This window comes from Falco biarmicus, chromosome 16, assembly GCF_023638135.1.
Source record: "Falco biarmicus isolate bFalBia1 chromosome 16, bFalBia1.pri, whole genome shotgun sequence".
Taxonomy (NCBI): domain Eukaryota; kingdom Metazoa; phylum Chordata; class Aves; order Falconiformes; family Falconidae; genus Falco; species Falco biarmicus.
The window spans coordinates 2,232,773-2,251,850 of record NC_079303.1 but is presented as its reverse complement, the minus strand read 5'-3'; the positions used below and the strand labels follow the sequence as shown (position 1 = coordinate 2,251,850).

Genomic DNA, 19,078 nt, shown 5'->3' with positions numbered 1-19,078 from the left:
ACCCTAAGACCCCTCCCAGAATCTACCCGAGCCTCCAGCACCATCAGACCCCCACCAGCACCGTAAGACACCCCCCCCAGCATCTTCAAACACCCCCCAGTAACCTTAAGAGACCCCCAGCACCTGCCCGAGCCCTCAGCACCCCTGACCCCCCCCCCAGCACCCCAAAGGCCTTCCACAACCAGGTCTGACAGCACGCACACGTCCTTCCACCCCCAAACACATCCTAAGCCCCCAGATCCATTTACCTCCCCCAGCCCCACCAAGCCGCACTCGTGCCCCCCCGACAAGACCCACCCAGTGTCCCCCCCGAACCCCCCCTACCCTGCACCCCGTGGGGACAGGGATGCCCATTCCCGCAGCCTGAGTGACCACGTGGCAGGGGGGTCATTCCCTAAAAACTGTGGGGTCCCCACAGCCCATCCCCCTCCAGGCACCAAAAACTCGGGAGCAAGCAGGAGCAGGGGGGTCTCGGAGGGGTCCCAGCCTCTGCAGTGGCTCCAGTCCCTAATTGCTATTAAATTCATTTTCCGAGTCAGCGGCTGAGTGTGGCCGCGCTGGGTGTTCCCGGTATCGGTCCCTTTTCAGCCTTGGTGGTGGCCTTGACCCCAATGACCCCCTGCAGTTTATTTAAATTCATATTTTTATTATTTTTTATTAATATAGTTTTTAAATTTCAAATTTATTATAATTTTAAGTTATATTTTTAATTTTAGTTTTTATGTTTATATTTTTATTTATTTATTATTATTATTCTATTAATTCAAGATTATTATTTAATTAAATTCTGCAGTTTAATTAAACACTGTGAGAATAAAGCACTTCCTATGGGGTTTGACCGCCCTGCCCCGTCGTCAGTCCCGCCGTGGGATGCGGGATGGGCTCCGCATCCCATTTTTTGGCCTTTTTTGGGGAATGGGATGAAATTCTGGGAGAGGAGCCGCAGGATGGGGTGGCCGGGGCACCCAAAGCCTTGGCTCGTGAGTCGTGGGCTCTCCGCTTCCAAGGTGGGTGCGCCGAAGGGAGTGGGGGGCAGCACCCGGGGCTGGGGTCTGCCCAGGGCAGCCCCCCGAGCTCTTGCAGAGCGCCCCAAGAATGCCAACCGGAAACCACCTGATTTATTTTTATTTTTATTTTTTTATATTTTTTTTATTTTTATTTTTTTTTAAATATTCCTGTGGTCCAAACAAACACGCGTTTCCCTCCTGCTGTTCCCATCGCGGACCTGGACCCTCGTGCGTGTGGTTAGGGGCTGGCGAGCGCCAGGGGGGTCCCGGGATGGCGAATTATTAAAGCTGGAAGATGCTTCCAAAAGCAACGCTCCCACTGGGTTTTCCATCCTTTCTTCCTGCCCTCCTGGCGTTTCTCCCAACCTGGCCATGAAAAAAAAACCGTTTCCAAGTTTGGAGCAGAGGTCACGGGTGTTTTATGCTTTAGGCACAAACTCAGTCCTTTTTCCTAGACGGGGTTTCCAGCGGGATAAGGAGCCTTTCCGCTTGCTGGGCTGGGAAGCCCTTTGTTTGCGGGATTCCCTGGCCAAGCAGCGGGGTGGCAGGGCCAGGGTATTCCCGCATTTGCTGCCATCTAACGGGAAAATTCAGCCTCGACCACCTCAACTCTTCTTATTTCGCGAGGAAATAAAAAAAAAATACATTTTCCTGCACCCTCCCACTGCTGCCCGGCAAGGCAGCACCCTCCGCACATAAACCCCAGAAATTCAGGTGAAGAGCAAAGCGGCTCCGATGGATGCTCCAGCGCACACACGGCTGGGAGGCACCATGGAGCCCCCCCAAAAAGCACATTTTGGGGTTGACCAGGCTAAAATGGTGCTTCTCTTCCCATGCAGCACATGTGCAACATGGGCTCGAATTTATATGATTTTAACATAAACCAGCAAAGCAGAAATAGTGAAAACGGGCCCCAAAAGCCTCAGGAAAAGCCATGGTTAGGGTACCCCAAACACCGGCTCCAGGCAGAGCTCTGGCTGAGTCGCATCAACTCCTCCTGAGGAGCTGCGGTCTCCAGGCTGCTCCCACTGCTCCATCGGGAAAAATATTTTATAATGAAATATGGGAAAGAGGGATTGGCATGGAACAGGAATATAAGTATATTGCATTAAGAAAGGAACGGGAATATAAATATATTGTATTAAGAAAGGAACGGGAATACAAGTATATTGCATTAAGAAAGGAACGGGAATATAAATATATTGTATTAAGAAAGGAAAGGGAATATAAGTATATTGCATTAAGAAAGGAATGGGAATATAAATATATTGCAAAGGAACAGGAATATAAGTATATTGCATTAAGAAAGGAATGGAAGCATAGATATATTGCATTAAGAAAGGAATGGGGGCATAAATATATTGCATTAAGAGAGGAACAGGAGCGTAAATATATTGCATTAAGGAAAAAAAAAAGTCTTTTAATGATGGAGCCAATGGAAGGTGGCTTGTGGAGGCTGCAGGAAGGCTTAGGTGCTGGAGTGGTGCAGAGGTGCCGGAGCGGTGAGATGGGGCATGCAGAGGAGAGAACTCGTCTCTAAAAGACTTAAAAATTCCTGTGCCACTGCCAAGTTGGACCCTGCCTGGTGGAGCTCATAACCCTGCCGTTTCTGAGTGTGAGCTTGGTCCACCAGCAGCCTCATTTCATCTCCACCTGCAAATCAACCCACCTGTCATTCCCACCGTCGGGTATCGCATGGAGCTGCTCCATCCAAAGGGATAATTCTGGGAGCAGCAGAACCAAGCAGCCTGCTCCCGCCCGGCTCCATGCCTTGCAGGTCTCTCCCACGGAGATTTGGCGTTGTCTGATAAAGGCTAAATTTAAACTGCAGTTTTTCCATCAACACGGACGTTAATTAGTCCCAGTCAGCCAGGCCTTTATTGGTACCGACGTCGGTACGTCGCGGAGCTTTGCAGTAGCTGCCCGCTGGGGAGTGCCAGGCAGCCCACGGATCCCACAACTGCTTGAAGCAGGGAAAGGGAAAACAGGTCCATAGACATGGCATCAGGAGCTCCCGAGCCTTGTTTCCTTGGAAAGCTGAGCTATAAACAGTTACAAACATGCAGAATGATTTTTTTTATATTTTTTTTAATATATAGTGTCATTAGAAAACCAACCCTTGTTGTCACAGTATTTTTGTCAAGCAGAAACTGGCTACTATTATGCTTTGCCAAAATATACATATAAATAATGACAACAAAAAGCAAACTCATCCGAGCAGAATTATTCCCCCAAATCCACATGTAAGCGTAGCCTTTAAATACATCTGTTGAGCTGCTGGGCAGCAACACAACACATGCAATATATAAAAATACTGAAATAAACCACTTATATTCTTATTTATTTAGTCTGGATGTCTTTCTCTGCAAAAGTATAGTTCTCTGCATCAAGCTGTAAAAAGAAAAAAGAAAAAAAACCAACAACTGGCAATTGTGACATGGTCTTGTTTAGATTTTTCATGCTGCGTTTTAAAACTGATCCAGGATATAAAGAAGCGGCCACAGTTGCAGCAGGGCAGGGTGCAGCACCTTGCTCTTCCCTGCCCACCCTGAGACGGCTGCAATAGTGCAAAAATAGTGCAAAAAAGAGTTTTTGCTAGCATTTACCTGACCATACATTCCGCCAGCCCGGTGCTCTTTCAATTAGCCTGGACCTGCTTTTTTTTTTGATTTATTTTGAGCAAAGTTTTTAGTAGTTTTCCATCAAAACCCGTTACTGCTCACCGGCACGATGGACCAGGAAAGGGCAAAACCAGCTTTGCTGTGCCTGATCGGAGAGACTGAGCAAGTGCTTTTAGGATATATTGTGTATCTCGTCGTTCCAGACCCAATCTGATCGGATGACAAAGCCAGAGCAAAAGCCACCACTGCACAGCAGCACCGACCCCAACCCCCCTCGTTTTATCCCTTGGCCTTCGGGTGACTCCCCGATGTTCATTCCTGTTATCCCAAGACTCAGCTTTGCTCCCTGCTGCTTCCCAGTGTCATTCCAGCACCTCCGACCCAGCTGGGTTCCTTTTCTGCCTCATTCCTTAGCCCGGGTTTTGTCTCCTGAAGAACGAGGTGAATTTTCCTACTTTGGGAAATCCGCCCATTTTGGAGGGCTCGTGTGCTGTGGGATAACGGCAGGAGATGGACGGGGAAGGGGCTGGGGGACAGCCAGTTCCTCCACAGTGGCTTTTGCTCAGCATCCCGGGGAGATGAGGGGGGGAAGGCACAGGTGGGGGGAGAGGTGGTGCCTCAGGGCTACTTGTACGCTTTTCTGGCTGTTGCTGCAGTTTCAGATCACAGTGAGGGCTCTGACCACATCAGCAGCAGCCCTTTTTCTTCTGGGGTGGCTTTGGTACCTCTTCTGCCTTAGCTTTCAACTCATCCTCACGAACTTTGAGCAACCTGGAAGAAAAGGAAGCAAATTAGCCAGGTGTTACCCCCCCCAGTTTGTATCCCTGTGCTATATGTCTCGACAAACATCGGGAAAGGATGCTCAGCGTGGCTGGAAGGAGTTAGGAGCCTTCCCGGCTCACGATTTGAGAACCATGGGTTCTGCTAAAAAATGCCAACCTAAATCAAATCGCAGGCAGAATTTATTTCAGTCAACCCGTGGAGAAACCAGCAGCATCCTGAAAAAGGTTAATTTCATTAATGTCCTTGCCATGCTGGCTGTTCAGGAGACAGCGCTCATCCCCGGCTCATTCCAGCCCTGCACACGCTGCTCCGAGTTCTCCCCACGTCTGGGCACAGGGAGTCTCTGGTGATGCTAACACCCTGGTATTTGGAGTTAAAAAAGCCAGGAGGGAGCCCAGTAAATTCAGGACAGCTGGCAAAATCCAAGCACATGGCTCACCTGATGAGGCTGACCATGGACTCGGAGACGTTGTGGCCCGAGGCAGCGCTGCATTCATAAAACATGAGCTGATGCTCCTGCAAGACACAGAGCCCGGGGAGAAATGTAATATTCTTGCATTGGAATAGCTTAATATAACCATGGGACAGTCACAGACAAGGGGGAACAGGAGGGTCTCGAGGAAACAAATAACTCAATAACTTATTTACTGGGGTATGAGGGTGAAATCCAGCTTTTCTGGTAGCTGCAACACCAACTTTTAATACCGAGGAAAAGGCTGCAGACAGAGCAAGGCGTGATACTCTTGGGTTAGCAGAGAAAATACGGAGATGTAACTAGGTGTTCCCATGTCTTTCGTGCCTGTCAGTGACTGGTTTGGGGGAAAAAAAAGCATCTGACCCCCAATCCTGCCATCTCCATTTGTAAACTGGTCAACAGATACTGGCCCAAATCCATAAATTTTAAAATTAAGTTGGTAAAGGTGAGATTCTTCTTGCCTAATTTTTATTACTCATCTATAGTTGAAGAGTTTAATCACCCTTTAAGCTTTTCAGTATCTTTAAAACAGGACAGGCTTAGTGGTTTTAGTATTTAAGTGATGCTGGGAAGACAGGTGATGCTTCACAGCAAAGATAAGAGAAGCTGAAAACGTTTTGATTTACAGATCCAGTTCCATAAACTGTTTTACTGGGATGGTGCTGATCAAAATGAAGACGGCAAGGGGAAAGCAAGGCAGGGAGGGGTGAGAGATGGGTTCAGGGACCACTTTGCACCACGGATGCACGGAAGGCGAGTTAAGGGCTTTCATGTTCCTCCGGGTGCTCAGGCTGGGGGCACCCACCCTCAACTGTCCTGCCTCGCTCGGGCGGGCAGCACATCACGGCAGGACCAGCACCCACCTTGGCCAAGCGCTCGCCCTCCTTCGTAGGGACCCGTCTCTCCGCAGCGCAGTCCGTTTTGTTCCCGAGAAGCAGAACAGCAACTCCCTCCTCTGCTCCCTCCTGGGCCATGAGAGAGGGAGGGTCAGGAGCGTGTCACCCTGCCTCGAATCACAGCCAGGGGTACCATGAAGGATGCCCACACGTTTGGGCACATAAAACCATAAATTCTTAAACGAGTTCAATAGCATTTAAGAAAGTGATTTATTTTTTTTCTTCCCCTTTAAATCATCTGTCCTGGTCTATTAACAGGGCAGGACAACTGGATGAGTTGCCCTTGTAGCGAATTCCCTTTGTGCTCAACCTCAGGAACCCTCTGGAGGATGCTCGGGCTGGGATTTATGGGCACTGAGCCAGGCGACATCCCATTTTGTTCCATTTGTTTTTGAACACTGGCTTTGTACTTGACTGGAAATCTCTGACAAGAAGTTTTTAGTAAGACACAAGTTACGTCCCATTTCCCAGGACTCAAAGTGGACTATTCTTCATTTAAAAGTGTTCTTAAAATAACTTTCAATATTTTCCATTTCCCTGTGGGGTTTTTAATTTTTAAAAAAAGTTGATCATTATCGCAATGATGCTATCAACAAATTACCCCAGGAAACACTTCAAAAATGTGAAAGTTATCAGTATGAATTTAAATCCTCCGAGAAAAAATATTTTCTAGCCAAAGCAAAGCAGAACACCCTTTACAAGGGGCTTGGTCCCCCCAGCTGTCCATCCCTAACTGGTGGCAGAGGGTGGGCTGATCTTGGGGTCACCACCGGTTCCAAGACTTCGGGGGCAGAACGAGGTTTTCCCGTTTCACCCACCTGGATGCAGCTCAGCCAGTACCGCACGTCCGAGAAGGAGTACTCCGATGTGATGTCGTACATCAGCACCACCCCATCCGCTTTCCGAAAAAACTGCTTGGTGACACTGTGGTACCTGCGTGCATGTTAAACCATCACCGATACGGTCCAAAGGAGGTTTTGCCTAGAAGCGATCTGAAATCCCAGTGGGAAAGCTGAGAATGCGCGTCTACAAAAAAAGGCAAAGCCCAGATTTTGCTCTTATCCTGATTGCTGAGGCTGTACAAACAGCCCAAGTGCTTGTTTATATCTTAATTACTTCCTTTATTATGCTTTATCAGATCACATACTGCAAAGTCCCTCCTGACCCTTGCTCAGCAAAGCCAGCATCGTCCATCACCACGGCATCCGCCAGGAAAAAGAAAACCACAGGCTGCTCTCCGCAAGCAGACAGCACAGCACCTCACCTTTCCTGACCAGCTGAGTCCCACAGGCGGAGAGCAAAGCGCCTGTTGTCCACGATGAGGTGTTTGATCTGATAATCCAGCCCTAGGGAACACAAAGAGGGATGTTCTGATGCTGTAGCGTTCAGCCCTGTGGCAGGGGATGGATGGAGAAGGCCCGTGGGGCAGTTGTGGTCTGAGGCTGCAGCTCAAGGGCCTCATCCCAAGAGAACCTCCAGGTTTTAGCTCTTTAGCGGTGGGATTTTGGGAAGGTCTCTGATCTCACAATGAATAAAAACCAGGTTGGTTAAGAGAGGAAAACACAGAGGAAAGGCAAAGCAGAGAGAAAAGCACTGGGGCTGCCGGTATCGGTGCCCTAGAGAGGGCATGGAGGACCAGCACCGCCTGCTCATGAGCATCCAGACGTGTGATGCTGGTGGTCCTACGTGGTCCTTGGTTGCATTGCACACTTGGCATGAGCTGTAACATGCGTGTAAGCGAACACCAGCAGCTTGCGGGGTGGAGGGAAGGGAATGGCAATGGAGACCCCCAGGTGGGTGCAGAGCTGTGCTGGAGAGGAGCTGGAGGACACCTACCTACTGTGGCAGTGAGGTGCGGGTGAAGGTGTCGGCGTGCAAGCGGTACAGGAACGATGTTTTGCCCACATGGGAGTCCCCAACAAAGAGCACGTTGTAGAGGTGGTCTGGGTCCAGGGGGGCTTCAGGACTACCCCTCAGGGCAGCTCCTGACCAACCTGCAGTCACAGCCCTTGGCTCTCCTGGGCTGGGCTCACCTTCTGAGCTTGTTTTCCACCCAGCCTCTTGCATCTTCTCCTGTTGACCAACACTGAGGTCTTCGCTCTGTTCTGGCAAGAGCGCCCCTGGGGCTGGGTGCTGCTGTGGGCTGCATCCCCAGTGCACAGTCTCTGAAGACCATCCCCAGCTGATCATTCCCAGCATCTTCCTCCTGTTGGACCCTCGTGTGAAGGGTTAATGCTGGTGGCACCTCTTGTTTTGGAGGCTCAGCAGGTCTGGCAGCTACCTGCTCTGTTTCCATCACATGCTGTGGCTTCTCCTCCGGCTGCTGGGAAGCAGCATGAACCACCATCACCTTATCTGCCTGTGCGGAGACCTGCTCCCGGAGCTCGCTTTGGGCTGCCTGTCCCCGAAGCACGTAGCTGCCACACATCTGGAACGAGAACATCCTCCTGCATCGCCGTTCCCAGCTTTAGCGTGCTGATTTGTAACGGCACCTCAGAGACGGGGGGAGCCAGCGCAGACACAGGGTCATCACAGCCTTGCTTTGGCCCTAGACCCTGAGGTTTCCACTAAACTCCTGCCCCTGCCTCCAGCGCCTCTGCCTGCACTACTTCCAGCCCTGGAGCTCCATCCAGAGGCCTGCCCTCCGCAGCAATCCTCCCTCCCCCGCAGTAATCCCAGAGTCTGGGGATCCTCCAGGATCTGCCCATCCTGGCCAGTGAGTGCTCCCAGCTTTGCTCCCCGGCTCAGGACCCTTGCCAGCAGTGGTGTGCTCAGGGCATGAAGCACCCTCAGCCGGGGGGGGACACGTGTGCCCCCGCAGCAGCTCCCTCCCAAGGACCCCTGCGTGGGCAGCACACAGACCTGCCTCTGGACCCGGAGCCTGGCTCTGCTCCACTGCCCACAGCCCAGCGGCGCCCAAGGGTGCCAGATCTGCCCCCATGCTCCATCCTGAGGTGATTTCAGCTCCTCCTCCTCTGTAGGTGGCTGCACTTTTGCATCAGTGCCCTGAGCCTCCAGCGTGCCCAGGATGACAGCCTCCTCCCCTGGCCGCACGCCCGCAGCAGCCCCCTCTCCCTGCGGATCAAGCCCAGGCTCGTGGGGCAGCTCACGCTCACCCTCTGCTCGTTCCCCATCCTCAGCCTCCTCTATGAGATGTATGGCTGCAGGCTCTCCCCCTTGATGGGGGGTTTCTGGGCTGGCACCCCCAGGCAGCTGCACATCTGCCTGGGCATCCTCTGCCTCCACCAGTTCCAGTAGCTCTGCTCTGTCGCCCTGAGCCAGGGGTTGCACATCTGGAGCCACGCTCACTCCCTGCTCTGTCCCTGGGGAACTGACCTCACTCAGGAGCTGCAGACCTGACTCCAAGCTTCCTTCTGGAGCCAGTCTGAGCTCATCCACCTCTGCAACCAGCTGCACGTTGCCATCAGTGCCCTGAGCCTCCAGCGTGCCCAGGATGACAGCCTCCTCCCCTGGCCGCACGCCCGCAGCAGCCCCCTCTCCCTGCGGATCAAGCCCAGGCTCGTGGGGCAGCTCACGCTCACCCTCTGCTCGTTCCCCATCCTCAGCCTCCTCTACGAGATGTATGGCTGCTCCTTGGGGGGTTTCTGGGCTGGTACCCCCATGCAGCCGTGCGTCTGCCTGGGCATCCTCTGCCTCCACCAGTTCCAGTGCCTGAGCCTTAACTGGGAACATCCCACACGGGTCTGGCTCCCTGCAGATGTTCCTGCTGGGGAAGGGCCCTCGCCGTGCACCGCAGCAGCGCCCATTTCTCCCCCCAGCCCTAACTCTGGTTTATCCTCCTCCCCCAGCGGCTGCACACCCGGAGCCCCCCTCCCTCCCTGCTCCAGCCCCCAGGAGCCGACCTCACTCGGGGGCTGCAGAGCTGCCTCCACCTCTGCAAGCAGCTGCACGTAGGCATCGCCGCTCTGCGCCTCCAGCGGTTGCACATCTGTTCCCCGCTCCACCTTCCTGCACACGGGTGGGTGGCAATGCCACTGGCCATGGCGCCCCTGCACCCATGTGCCCCCCCCATGACGTGTCTCCCCCTGCAGACTCACCGGGTGGCTCCATCACCCTGAGCCACATTACCTCCACCTCGGCCTCGGCCCCGGCTCTGCTGCTCCCCTCCTCGCTGAGCCTGGGCTGGCAGCACGTCAGCATCCCAGGCTTCTCCCGGGAGCTGCAGCTCCTCCAGCATCCCGGGGCCAGGAGCCACCGTCACCTCGGGGAAGGCACCGTCACCCTGGGCTGCTCCCATTTGCATCTCATCCTGGGATGGTGGCTCTGGCTCCAGGTGCTCTCCTGGCTTTATTTCAAGTCTCTCGGAGAGCCCCCAATGGCAGGGCAGCCTCTTCCCCCAGCGCCGTGGCCCGTGGGCTGCGCACACTCACCCCGGAGCCACAGCTGGATGAGGCTCATCCGTGGTGAGCCACCATCCCACTACCAGGCCTGCCTCCCCGGCCTCAGGTGGCCCCACACCTGCCTCCAGATTTTTCTCCCTGGCTTAATGCCACTTCCTCAGCTTCTCCCAGGACCTGTGCCTTTTCCCAGCCTGTTTTTTCCTGCGTCCATCCTGCTCCCTCCACCTCCATCCATGCCTGCTCCCCTGCCTCCATCCGTGTCTCCTCTCCTGCCTCCATCCGTGCCTCCTGCTCCCCTGCCTCCATCCGTGCCTCCTGCTCCCCTGCCTCCATCCGTGCCTCCTGCTCTCCTGCCTCCATCCATGCCTGCTCCCCTGCCTCCATCCGTGTCTCCTGCTCTCCTGCCTCCATCCGTGCCTCCTGCTCCCCTGCCTCCATCCGTGCCTGCTCTCCTGCCTCCATCCGTGCCTCCTGCTCCCCTGCCTCCATCCGTGCCTCCTGCTCCCCTGCCTCCATCCGTGCCTCCTGCTCTCCTGCCTCCATCCATGCCTGCTCCCCTGCCTCCATCCGTGTCTCCTGCTCTCCTGCCTCCATCCGTGCCTCCTGCTCTCCTGCCTCCATCCATGCCTGCTCTCCTGCCTCCATCCGTGCCTCCTGCTCTCCTGCCTCCATCCATGCCTGCTCTCCTGCCTCCATCCGTGCCTCCTGCTCTCCTGCCTCCATCCATGCCTGCTCTCCTGCCTCCATCCGTGCCTCCTGCTCTCCTGCCTCCATCCATGCCTGCTCCCCTGCCTCCATCCGTGCCTCCTGCTCCCCTGCCTCCATCCGTGCCTCCTGCTCCCCTGCCTCCATCTGTGCCTCCTGCTCTCCTGCCTCCATCCGTGCCTCCTGCTCTCCTGCCTCCATCCGTGCCTCCTGCTCTCCTGCCTCCATGCTTTCTCCCAGTGCTCCTTGCAGATGCTCAGCCACCTGTAACATCAGCTCCTTCGCACCAGCACCTTTTCCTTGTGAGAATAACATCCTCTGCACCTCCTCCGGGCTCTCCCCCTGCTCTGCCCCTGGCTCCTGATCCCTGAGGTGCCCAGCTCCCATGGACGCACCAGCCTGTGTCACGTCTGGAGCACAAAGCTCAGCCGCAGCTGGTCCCTCGTTCAGGTCTCCTTCAAACACCTTGTGACCGGTGTGGCTGGGGAGGGCGTCTGGCAGGACCCCAGGAGTTGTGCCTTGGGCTGTGCCTTTCTCCAGCCCCATTTGGGGCTCAGCGTCATCCTGGAGGTGATGGGCAGTGTCTGCCGGTGTGGGGGGTGCACCCAGTGCCTGTGGCTTCAGCTGTTTGCTCAGAGCCACTATTGCATCATTCATCTCTCTTAGCAAAGAGCTTTGGTCAGAAAAGCATTCCTCCTTCAGAGATTCTGGGAAGGGGTCCTCTTCTGCAGAGCTTGCTCTCCTCGGGGAGCCCAGAAGGCTTATTTCTGCTGGCTGCATTTCCCAAACCCTGGAGAAGGCAGAAAATGCAGGGGTCAGCCCAGTCCCCACGTTGGGCTCCATCTCCCTCCTGCCCACCTGGGCTGATACCAGGGGGTCTCTGATCTACGCCCCCCCCCCCCCCCCATCCCTCTCCAAACCCCATTTCATTGAGCCCCCGGGTGTACTGGAGGCTCACGTGGGCAGCGATGGTGACAGGGAAAGGGGGATGCACACCCACGGAGCCTGACCCAGGGCCGTATCCTGCCCAGCAAGTGAGCGTGCCTCTTCCCAGGCTCCGCGTTCACACTATCGGAGATGAAAAGACAACTCCTGGCCAGATGTGCTGGGTGCCTGAGCCAAGGGGGTGATGCAGGGCGACAAGCTGGGGCAAGAGATCTGATCTCTGGGGTGAGAGATGAGCGAGTGGAAAAGGAGCATTAAAGGGACTAAATATCGTGTTTTCCCTGGGGAGGGTGGAGGACTTGGTGCTCAGCACCAGCTCGCAGACCTCGGGAGCGCAAGCTGAAGCAGCAGCTGGTGCTCAGGACCCCTTACACTCGGTGGGTGCTCAGGACCCCTTACACTTGGTGGGTGCTCTTGGATTTGGGCTTGCCGCCGTGGGACCCCAGCCTGATCCGCATCTCGGAGCGGTATTTCTCTCTCTTCTCTGGACTCATCTGCAGTGAACAGGGTGGGAAGAGGAGAGAGAAAAGCGTTGGGCGAGGGAGCGCTTCTACCTGAATCGATGCTGAGCTCTCTGGCAGGTATCCAGGTGTACTCACCCAAAATCTTGGGGGTACCAGCACTAAGGGGCTGCTACCCCCCTCCCTTCCCAAACACCTGTATGGTACCATGCTGACCCAGTTTGAGCAAGCTTTTAGGGGAGGCACTGCCTCTGCTGCAGCAGCACCCCGTGCTCTTGGGCTCTCCGGCAGCCCCAGACCAAACAGCACAAGGCTCCGGAGCACGGACACCCTGTCCCATCCCCATGCTCCCAGTTGAAGTACCTGTGGGGACACTGGTGTCTCGCCAGGCAGCTCTGCCACCGCTCTGTCCCTGCAAACACAGAGCACAGGGGTGAAAGTGGCAATTGCATCCCATTCACCACGTCCATCCCTGCCCCAGGAGCAGCAATGGGCTGGAGCAGGACAGCAAAACCCACGACCCATGGATCAGTCCCGGCTGGGTCCCTCTGGGTGAAGGACATCCCCATCTCTGCTGGCACTGCCCTCAGGAGACACGTTCAGTGCGTGGTGCTGACAGTCCTGGCTTTTTTTCTGATGCTTTTCACATCAAGCCACGCTTAATCTGCACCGTGGAGACCATTGAAGCACCGTGATGGCTGAGACCCATCAAACTCATTTCTCCATCTGCTGCAACCCCCGGGGGCAAATCACGGCACGAAGAGGGACACGATGCTCACTCAGCTCCTCACCCCAGCTCCTCCGCCTGCTCCCAAGCCACGGCTGCTCTCGCTGTCCGCAGGCGCCCGTGGGTCTGCTGGAGCTGCTGGTGGAGGTGCTGCAGGCGGTCCTCCAGCACCCGGTTGCTCTCCTCCAGCTGCTGGTTTTCGGTGCTGGTGGCTTGCTGCGTGCTGCGGAGGCTGCGGCACCGTGTCTCCAGCTGCGGGATGGCAACCAGGACACTCACACCCCGCCAGAACCCCCGTGCAAAACAAAAATAAATAAAAAAAAAAAAGGTGGATAACCTTCTCCTCTAGACCTGGGGCTGAATTTCCCTGCCACCCCCCAAGAGTGGTGGGTGGGAAACTCAGCTTGGGTCCTCTGGGGATGGAGGGGATGGCAAAGGTGGGGATGGAGGTCCTATGTGACAACCTGCATCAGGGGCTGGTGGGGACAGACCGGGATCAGCTGTACAGCTCTGTGCTGCTGTTACAGCCCGGCTGGGGTAGCCCATAGGCACAAAGGGGGGCTGGGGGCTGGGGGCTGGGGGCTGGGGCCATCTCACCTCCATCTGCGCCGTGACCAAGCGCTGCACCTCCCTCTCGCTGGCATCCAGCACTCGCTGCAGCTCTGCGCCGTGCCGGTGGCTCCGGGCCATGCTCTGGGATGGCAACAAGGACATCAGCACCCACTCACCCATCTGGGAGCTGCCGTGGGGGGTCGGGGGTGCTGGATGCCCCCCGGCATGGGCAGCAAGGGGAGAGGAGCAGCCAGTGCCCCACCTCCTGCTCCAGCCGCTGCTGCTCCTGCCGAATCCGCTGCTCCAGGGCCTCGCAGAGCTGCTGCACCTCCTTGTCGTGCTCGGCCACGCGCCTGCTGGGGACAGCAGGGCCGGGGGGGGGGTGGTCAGACCCTGCTGCAGTGGGTGCTGGCCCCTGGGACCCCACATCGCCCACGGGAGCTGCAGCCGGGTTTGCCTGGAGGGGTTCACCCCGCAAGGACCGTCCAGCAGCCCCAGTCCGGCACTTTTGCCATCCCACGAGTGACTGCAGAGGGAGCCGGACCCCAGACATCAGCTCCCAGGGAAACCTCCACTCCAGCCACTGGTGGAGAAGCACCCCAGTTTCTCCCTCCTTGGGTACGTCTCCACGGCTGGGGTGAGCAGGGGCCCCATCCCTGTCCCCATCCTTCGCACCCCGTCCCTCTCCGCTGCCCTGGCGTGACTCACGTGTTCAGGGTCACCTCCAATGCCGCCTTCTTGCTCCTGGCTTCCTGGATGCGGTGCCTCATCTTGGCCAGAAAGTCCTCCAGGTTGCCCAGGAGTTGGGGTTCATCCTGCCGGAGCTTCACCCAGAGCTGCCATATCTCCTGTCTGCTGGGAAAGGGGGGTTTTGTGGTGAGCATCCCCCCCCCCGAACCCCCCCAAGCTGGGCCAGCTATGGGGTGCTGGGTCGTTTAGCTCGCACCGTTCAGGATGTGCGGTCCTGGGGGACAGGTGAGCATTGGGGTGATCGTGATCCTGTCTCCTGCTCCTGTGCTTGGGCCAAAGGCACCTCCAAGCCACTGCTGGGCTTGCTGCCTGCACGGAGACCTCCCGCCCCAAGCCTTTCCATCCTGCAGGACACCCATGGGTGCTAAACAGGGTGGCTTACTCATCAGAGACACTGTCCATGCCCAGCTGCTCCATAAAGGCGGCGAAGTGTCTCTGCTCCTCGCTGTCCGCCCCCTCCAACGCCGGGCTGGGGAGGACCAAGCGGACCCTCCGGGATGCTGTTTTCCGCCGGCGGTGGCCCATGGCAGCTTTGTGGGAGCTCAGGAACTGCCCTGCTGACAGATACCCCCAAACCCTCCGTGTCCGGCCAGGGGGACAACAAAGCCCAAACTCCAACACTTCTCACCCTGTGGCTTCAATAAGCCGCTGCAGCACAATAGAGCGAGTCATGGGCTGAGACCCAGGCACGGGGACACTTTTTGGGTCATCCTGTGCCACCCAGCAAGGGGAGAGTTTCAGGTTCCCCCTGGCAAAGCACCGAGGCTGTGTCCAGGATCAGCCCAGGCTGCTCGGAGATGTGTGCTGGCACTTACGGAGCCCGGCAGTGAACTCCTCAGTGCTTAACTGCCCGGTGCCGGCAGCATCCAGCCCATCGAAGACGAGCTCCAGCTCCTCTGTGCTGCACGGGAAATTTTCCTCCTGCAATTTCTAAAACCAAACCAAATCAGGGGAAAAACCTACCCATCATCCAGCTTCCAGCCACCCCGGTAGCATTTGACATCCCCATCCCATACCTGCATGTCCGAGCGGGTGACAAACCCCACCTGGTCCTTGTCCCGCTCCCTGAAGATGTCCTGCACTCTCTGCACCATTTCGGATGCCCACGGGGGCTCTTCGCCGGGGCCGGGGGCTGCTGCCAGTGCCTCACCGGAGCCTTCACGCAGCTGCTTGCGCCGGCTGGAGCCCAAGCGCCGGCCCTTGGCAGCCGCCCGCCGCTCGGATGTGGCTGCTGGCTCCATCCTGCCAAGGGGCAAACCGGTGCTGAGCCTCGGCCGGCTCCCTGCTTGCCAGAGCCCTTTGCTCTGGCGTGGGGGGACCCAGCTAGAAACTCGTTTTGGCTGGTGTGAAGGGCCCCAGGTTTGGCAATAGGAAGAGGCGCTTATCTCTGATTGCGCAGCACAAACGGAGCCTCCACCAGCAGCGAGCACCAGCCATCCCTGCCGGCTTCAAGCCTAGCACCCGCCGGGCGAGCAGCTTCTCCTGCCACTGGCCAAGTGGTCACCCCAGATCTCCCCTGCTTTGCCCTGGCTACAGAGGACGCGCAGGGCACCGGCACTGCCGGGGCTCGAGGGCCAACCGGGAGGTGACACTGGCAAAGGACCAGCCAAGGCGATGCTGGAGGTCTGGGCAAGACGTGGCGGTTCTACCTGCATCCTCAAGCACATCAGCAGCTTTTAAAATTCCTCCCCCAGCTCTCAGGGCTGTGAGTCACCTCCGGGGAGAGCTGCCCGAGACCTCGGCTGCTTCTCATCACGCCTTCGTGCTTGCCCCGGCTTGTGGGAGTTGAGCTCAGGACCCCCCCACACCCCCGGCGCCCCCCTCCCCATCCTGGGTGGGTAGCAGCGTCACCAGCAGCCACCGTGCCATCGCCGTGAGGGTTGTTCTCTGCATGGCAAAGCCAAAAAACCAAACGAGGGAAACCGCAGCCCCGGAGAGCAGTGACGAGAGCGGGGGCCATGCTGGCGCCGGCCGCAGCCCAGCTTTCCGCTCCCCACCTGGGGAGACCCCCGGCTGTGCCGGCCCCCTGCCCCTTTCCTTTTGCAATGGCCATTCTACTAAATCCCCAAGTGCACCAAAAACGTGGGAATAAGCCCCAAACCCATCCTCTTCCCCTTAAAGCATGAGGGTCTTGGGCAATTGCTGGAGTCCCACTGGACGCTGGGGCTGGGGGGGGCAGAAGCCAGGTGCCTTCTGGTGGTCCCAGCCTCCCAGAGAGCAGAAGTGGGAGCTCTGGGGGGCAAGTGGGGTTGTTTATGGTGTGGAGAAGCCCCCAGTTACCTGCCCCAGCCCTGGGGCGGGGGAGGGGTGGGGGGGGCAAGCTGAACCCACCGCACCAGAGAGGGACGGAATGAGAAGGGGGGGCTGGGCTGGGAGCTGCGCACCCCCCAGCCCTGGCTGTGCAGGGATCCCTGCGGCATTACTGATTCCTGGCGACCTGCCCCCCCCTCAAAACACCCCACGCTGCTCCCAGCCGTCAGAAAAGGGACACCAGACACAATCCCCCGACAGGTAGCGAGAAAAACCTCCCCCCAGCTCACTGGTAGGAATTAAAAATCAAGTTTTCCTGGCTTTTCTCTTGTTTAAGGTGGTACAGGAGTTATCCCCGGAGCAGCAGAACTCACCTTTCCCACCTGCCGAGGGGGACCCTCAGGTCCGGGGTGCGCGGGCTGGCGAGGATGCTGCTCCCACGCCGAGGGTGTTCGTCCTGCCCCGTGCCGGGGTGCTCACCCCTCTCTTACCCAAGGCGGCTTTCCGTTTTCGGGTTACGCTCAACTGCCGGTGCTCACACGTTTCCTGTTTGCTACGTTGCAAGCGGGGTGCGGGAAGGGCCTGTCCGGAGGGTCCCTGTCCCCCCAGCCCCCCGATCCCAAAGCAGAGGCACCGGAGGCATCTCCAGCAGAATTCCCCATCCTTTCCTTCCGTATTTGCAATAGTCCAGCCAAGGCTGGGAGGCGTTTGGGGCAGAGGAAAAGCAGCAGAGAAACAGCAAACACTATTTTAAGAGCCCCAATAAGCCGAAGGACAAGACTTGATATAACCCGCCGGTTATAGCATCCTACCGAAGACCGGGCAAACCTGCAAACCTCCCCCCCGAGGTTCTTTGGACCCAGGATTTGGAGGTTCCCCTTCGCTGTGCTGCTCACACCAACATTTTTTCAAGGCTCCTGCCTGAATCATTAACTCAGTTTAAAGCTGGCACCAAACACGCCGACTGCCCCCACCCCCTGGCAAGGGCGTGGGGGGGGCAGGTGGGTTCTGTGCATTTTTCCCTCGCTTTAACTGCAAAATGAGAGAGATTCCAAGCAAGGGGAAATGCTAATTACTATCTCTAGGTTATAACTAGGATTCCCATCCCCTGGCTCACGGCGCAGGCATGGAGCAGGAGCCGTGGGGTGGAGGGTGATGCCCTCCCTGTCTCCCCCCATCCAAGCTGGGAACCGGCTGCGGGGGTGCCCAGCCCCATCGCACCCTCCTGGGACCCCAGCCCAGCAGCAGCCAGCTCAGGGGCGTCTGCAGGCGGGTGGAGGGCTCAGCTCTTTCTTCTCCGCTCTCCCAACAAAGCTGGCACTGGTTCTCCCAGGTGGAAGCAACCCCGCAGCCAGGCTGGGGTGCTCAGCTCGCAAAAGCCACCTCTGAACTCAGCTTGTCACCGTGTCTCGCAGCCCCCGGGGCTGTGCGCTGCCACATGAGGGCTGAATTTTGGCTTGGCTTTGCCTAAGGATGCTTTTTGGGGGAAAACCCCTCAATACCCCTGGGAGAGCTCCCCGATTCCTGTGCTCTGCCCAGCAAGACTCCGGCATCTTGCTCCCAGCTGCCGAGCCCTGCCAGCAGCCCGTGCTGCGGTGGGAGGGCACGATCCAGCCCCGAGGAGATGCCCAGCAGGTCCCAGTGAAAGGGGATTGAATATGGTGGGGAAAGGAGAGGAAGCGCCTGACCCTCCTCCCAGCCCCTCTCAGCCATCGTGGCAGGTTGGTCCCTGCGTCCTCGCTCTGCACTGAGGCTGGGCTGGGAAAGCAGCAAAATACAACCTGGGCTGCAAGCACAAGGTTTCCATCCATCCCTCAGCTGCTGGAAGCCCGGCACCGTTTTGCATCCCCAAAGCGGAGGGAACACGGTCCTCTTCGACCTGGGCGAGGAGATGCAGGGCTGGAGTCTCCCGGGGGGATGCAAAACTCCAGCAGAGGTACCAGCTCCCCCCCGCCCAGCAGAGCCAGAGCCTGGCTGTCCTCAGAGCCCCACAAACGGTGACAAAGGACTATTTGCTGATTTATTTCTCGCTGCCTCCGCCGCTGCTCGTTGGGAGCAGCAGGCAGCAGCCAAGGGGGCTGCGAGGACTGACACGAGGAACATTAAAAGGGCTAAATCTGTAGGACTTGACTCAGCAGCAGCTAAAAGGCAGCAGGATTGTGCTCTGCAAACATTTCAAGGGGCATCAGCATGTGGGGGTGTCACCCAGCACCGTGGGGACCGGCAGGTGCCTTAGGGAGCCTCAGCTGAAGGATGACAGACGGTTGTTACCATCAAAATTTTGTTTTCACCTGGATCCTCTGCAAACAGGGTCATTTACCACATCAGCTGTAACGAGCTCACAGCCCACACGTGAGCCTTGCTCGGTCCTCAGAGGAAGCAGCTGACGGTGGATCCAGGGGATCCAGTCCTGGCATCCAGCAGCTCCAGTCTCAGCCAGGACTCGGTGCTGCCACAGCACGGGGCACCCAGGACCCCCTTAAGGGGGGGGTGGGGGGTGTGACCAGCTGGCCATGGCTAACAGCCACCTGCCCACGAGGCACTG

At 57.1% G+C, this 19,078-nt stretch overlaps 1 protein-coding gene across 1 annotated transcript; it reads right to left on the bottom strand.

Annotated features, from left to right (window-relative positions):
• Window positions 1-3,074: 3,074 nt before the first annotated feature.
• On the bottom strand, window positions 3,075-17,251 carry RAB44 (RAB44, member RAS oncogene family). The gene is given in 20 exon segments (XM_056362054.1): window positions 3,075-4,399; window positions 4,851-4,927; window positions 5,750-5,851; window positions 6,601-6,715; window positions 7,047-7,128; window positions 7,619-7,642; window positions 7,645-7,902; window positions 7,943-8,199; window positions 9,646-9,675; window positions 11,240-11,638; window positions 12,193-12,287; window positions 12,618-12,666; window positions 13,046-13,233; window positions 13,579-13,674; window positions 13,796-13,886; window positions 14,242-14,385; window positions 14,666-14,837; window positions 15,099-15,213; window positions 15,300-15,525; window positions 16,908-17,251. Coding segments are annotated over 19 exon segments (2,604 nt in total). The 5' UTR covers window position 15,525; window positions 16,908-17,251; the 3' UTR covers window positions 3,075-4,314.
• Window positions 17,252-19,078: the final 1,827 nt, after the last annotated feature.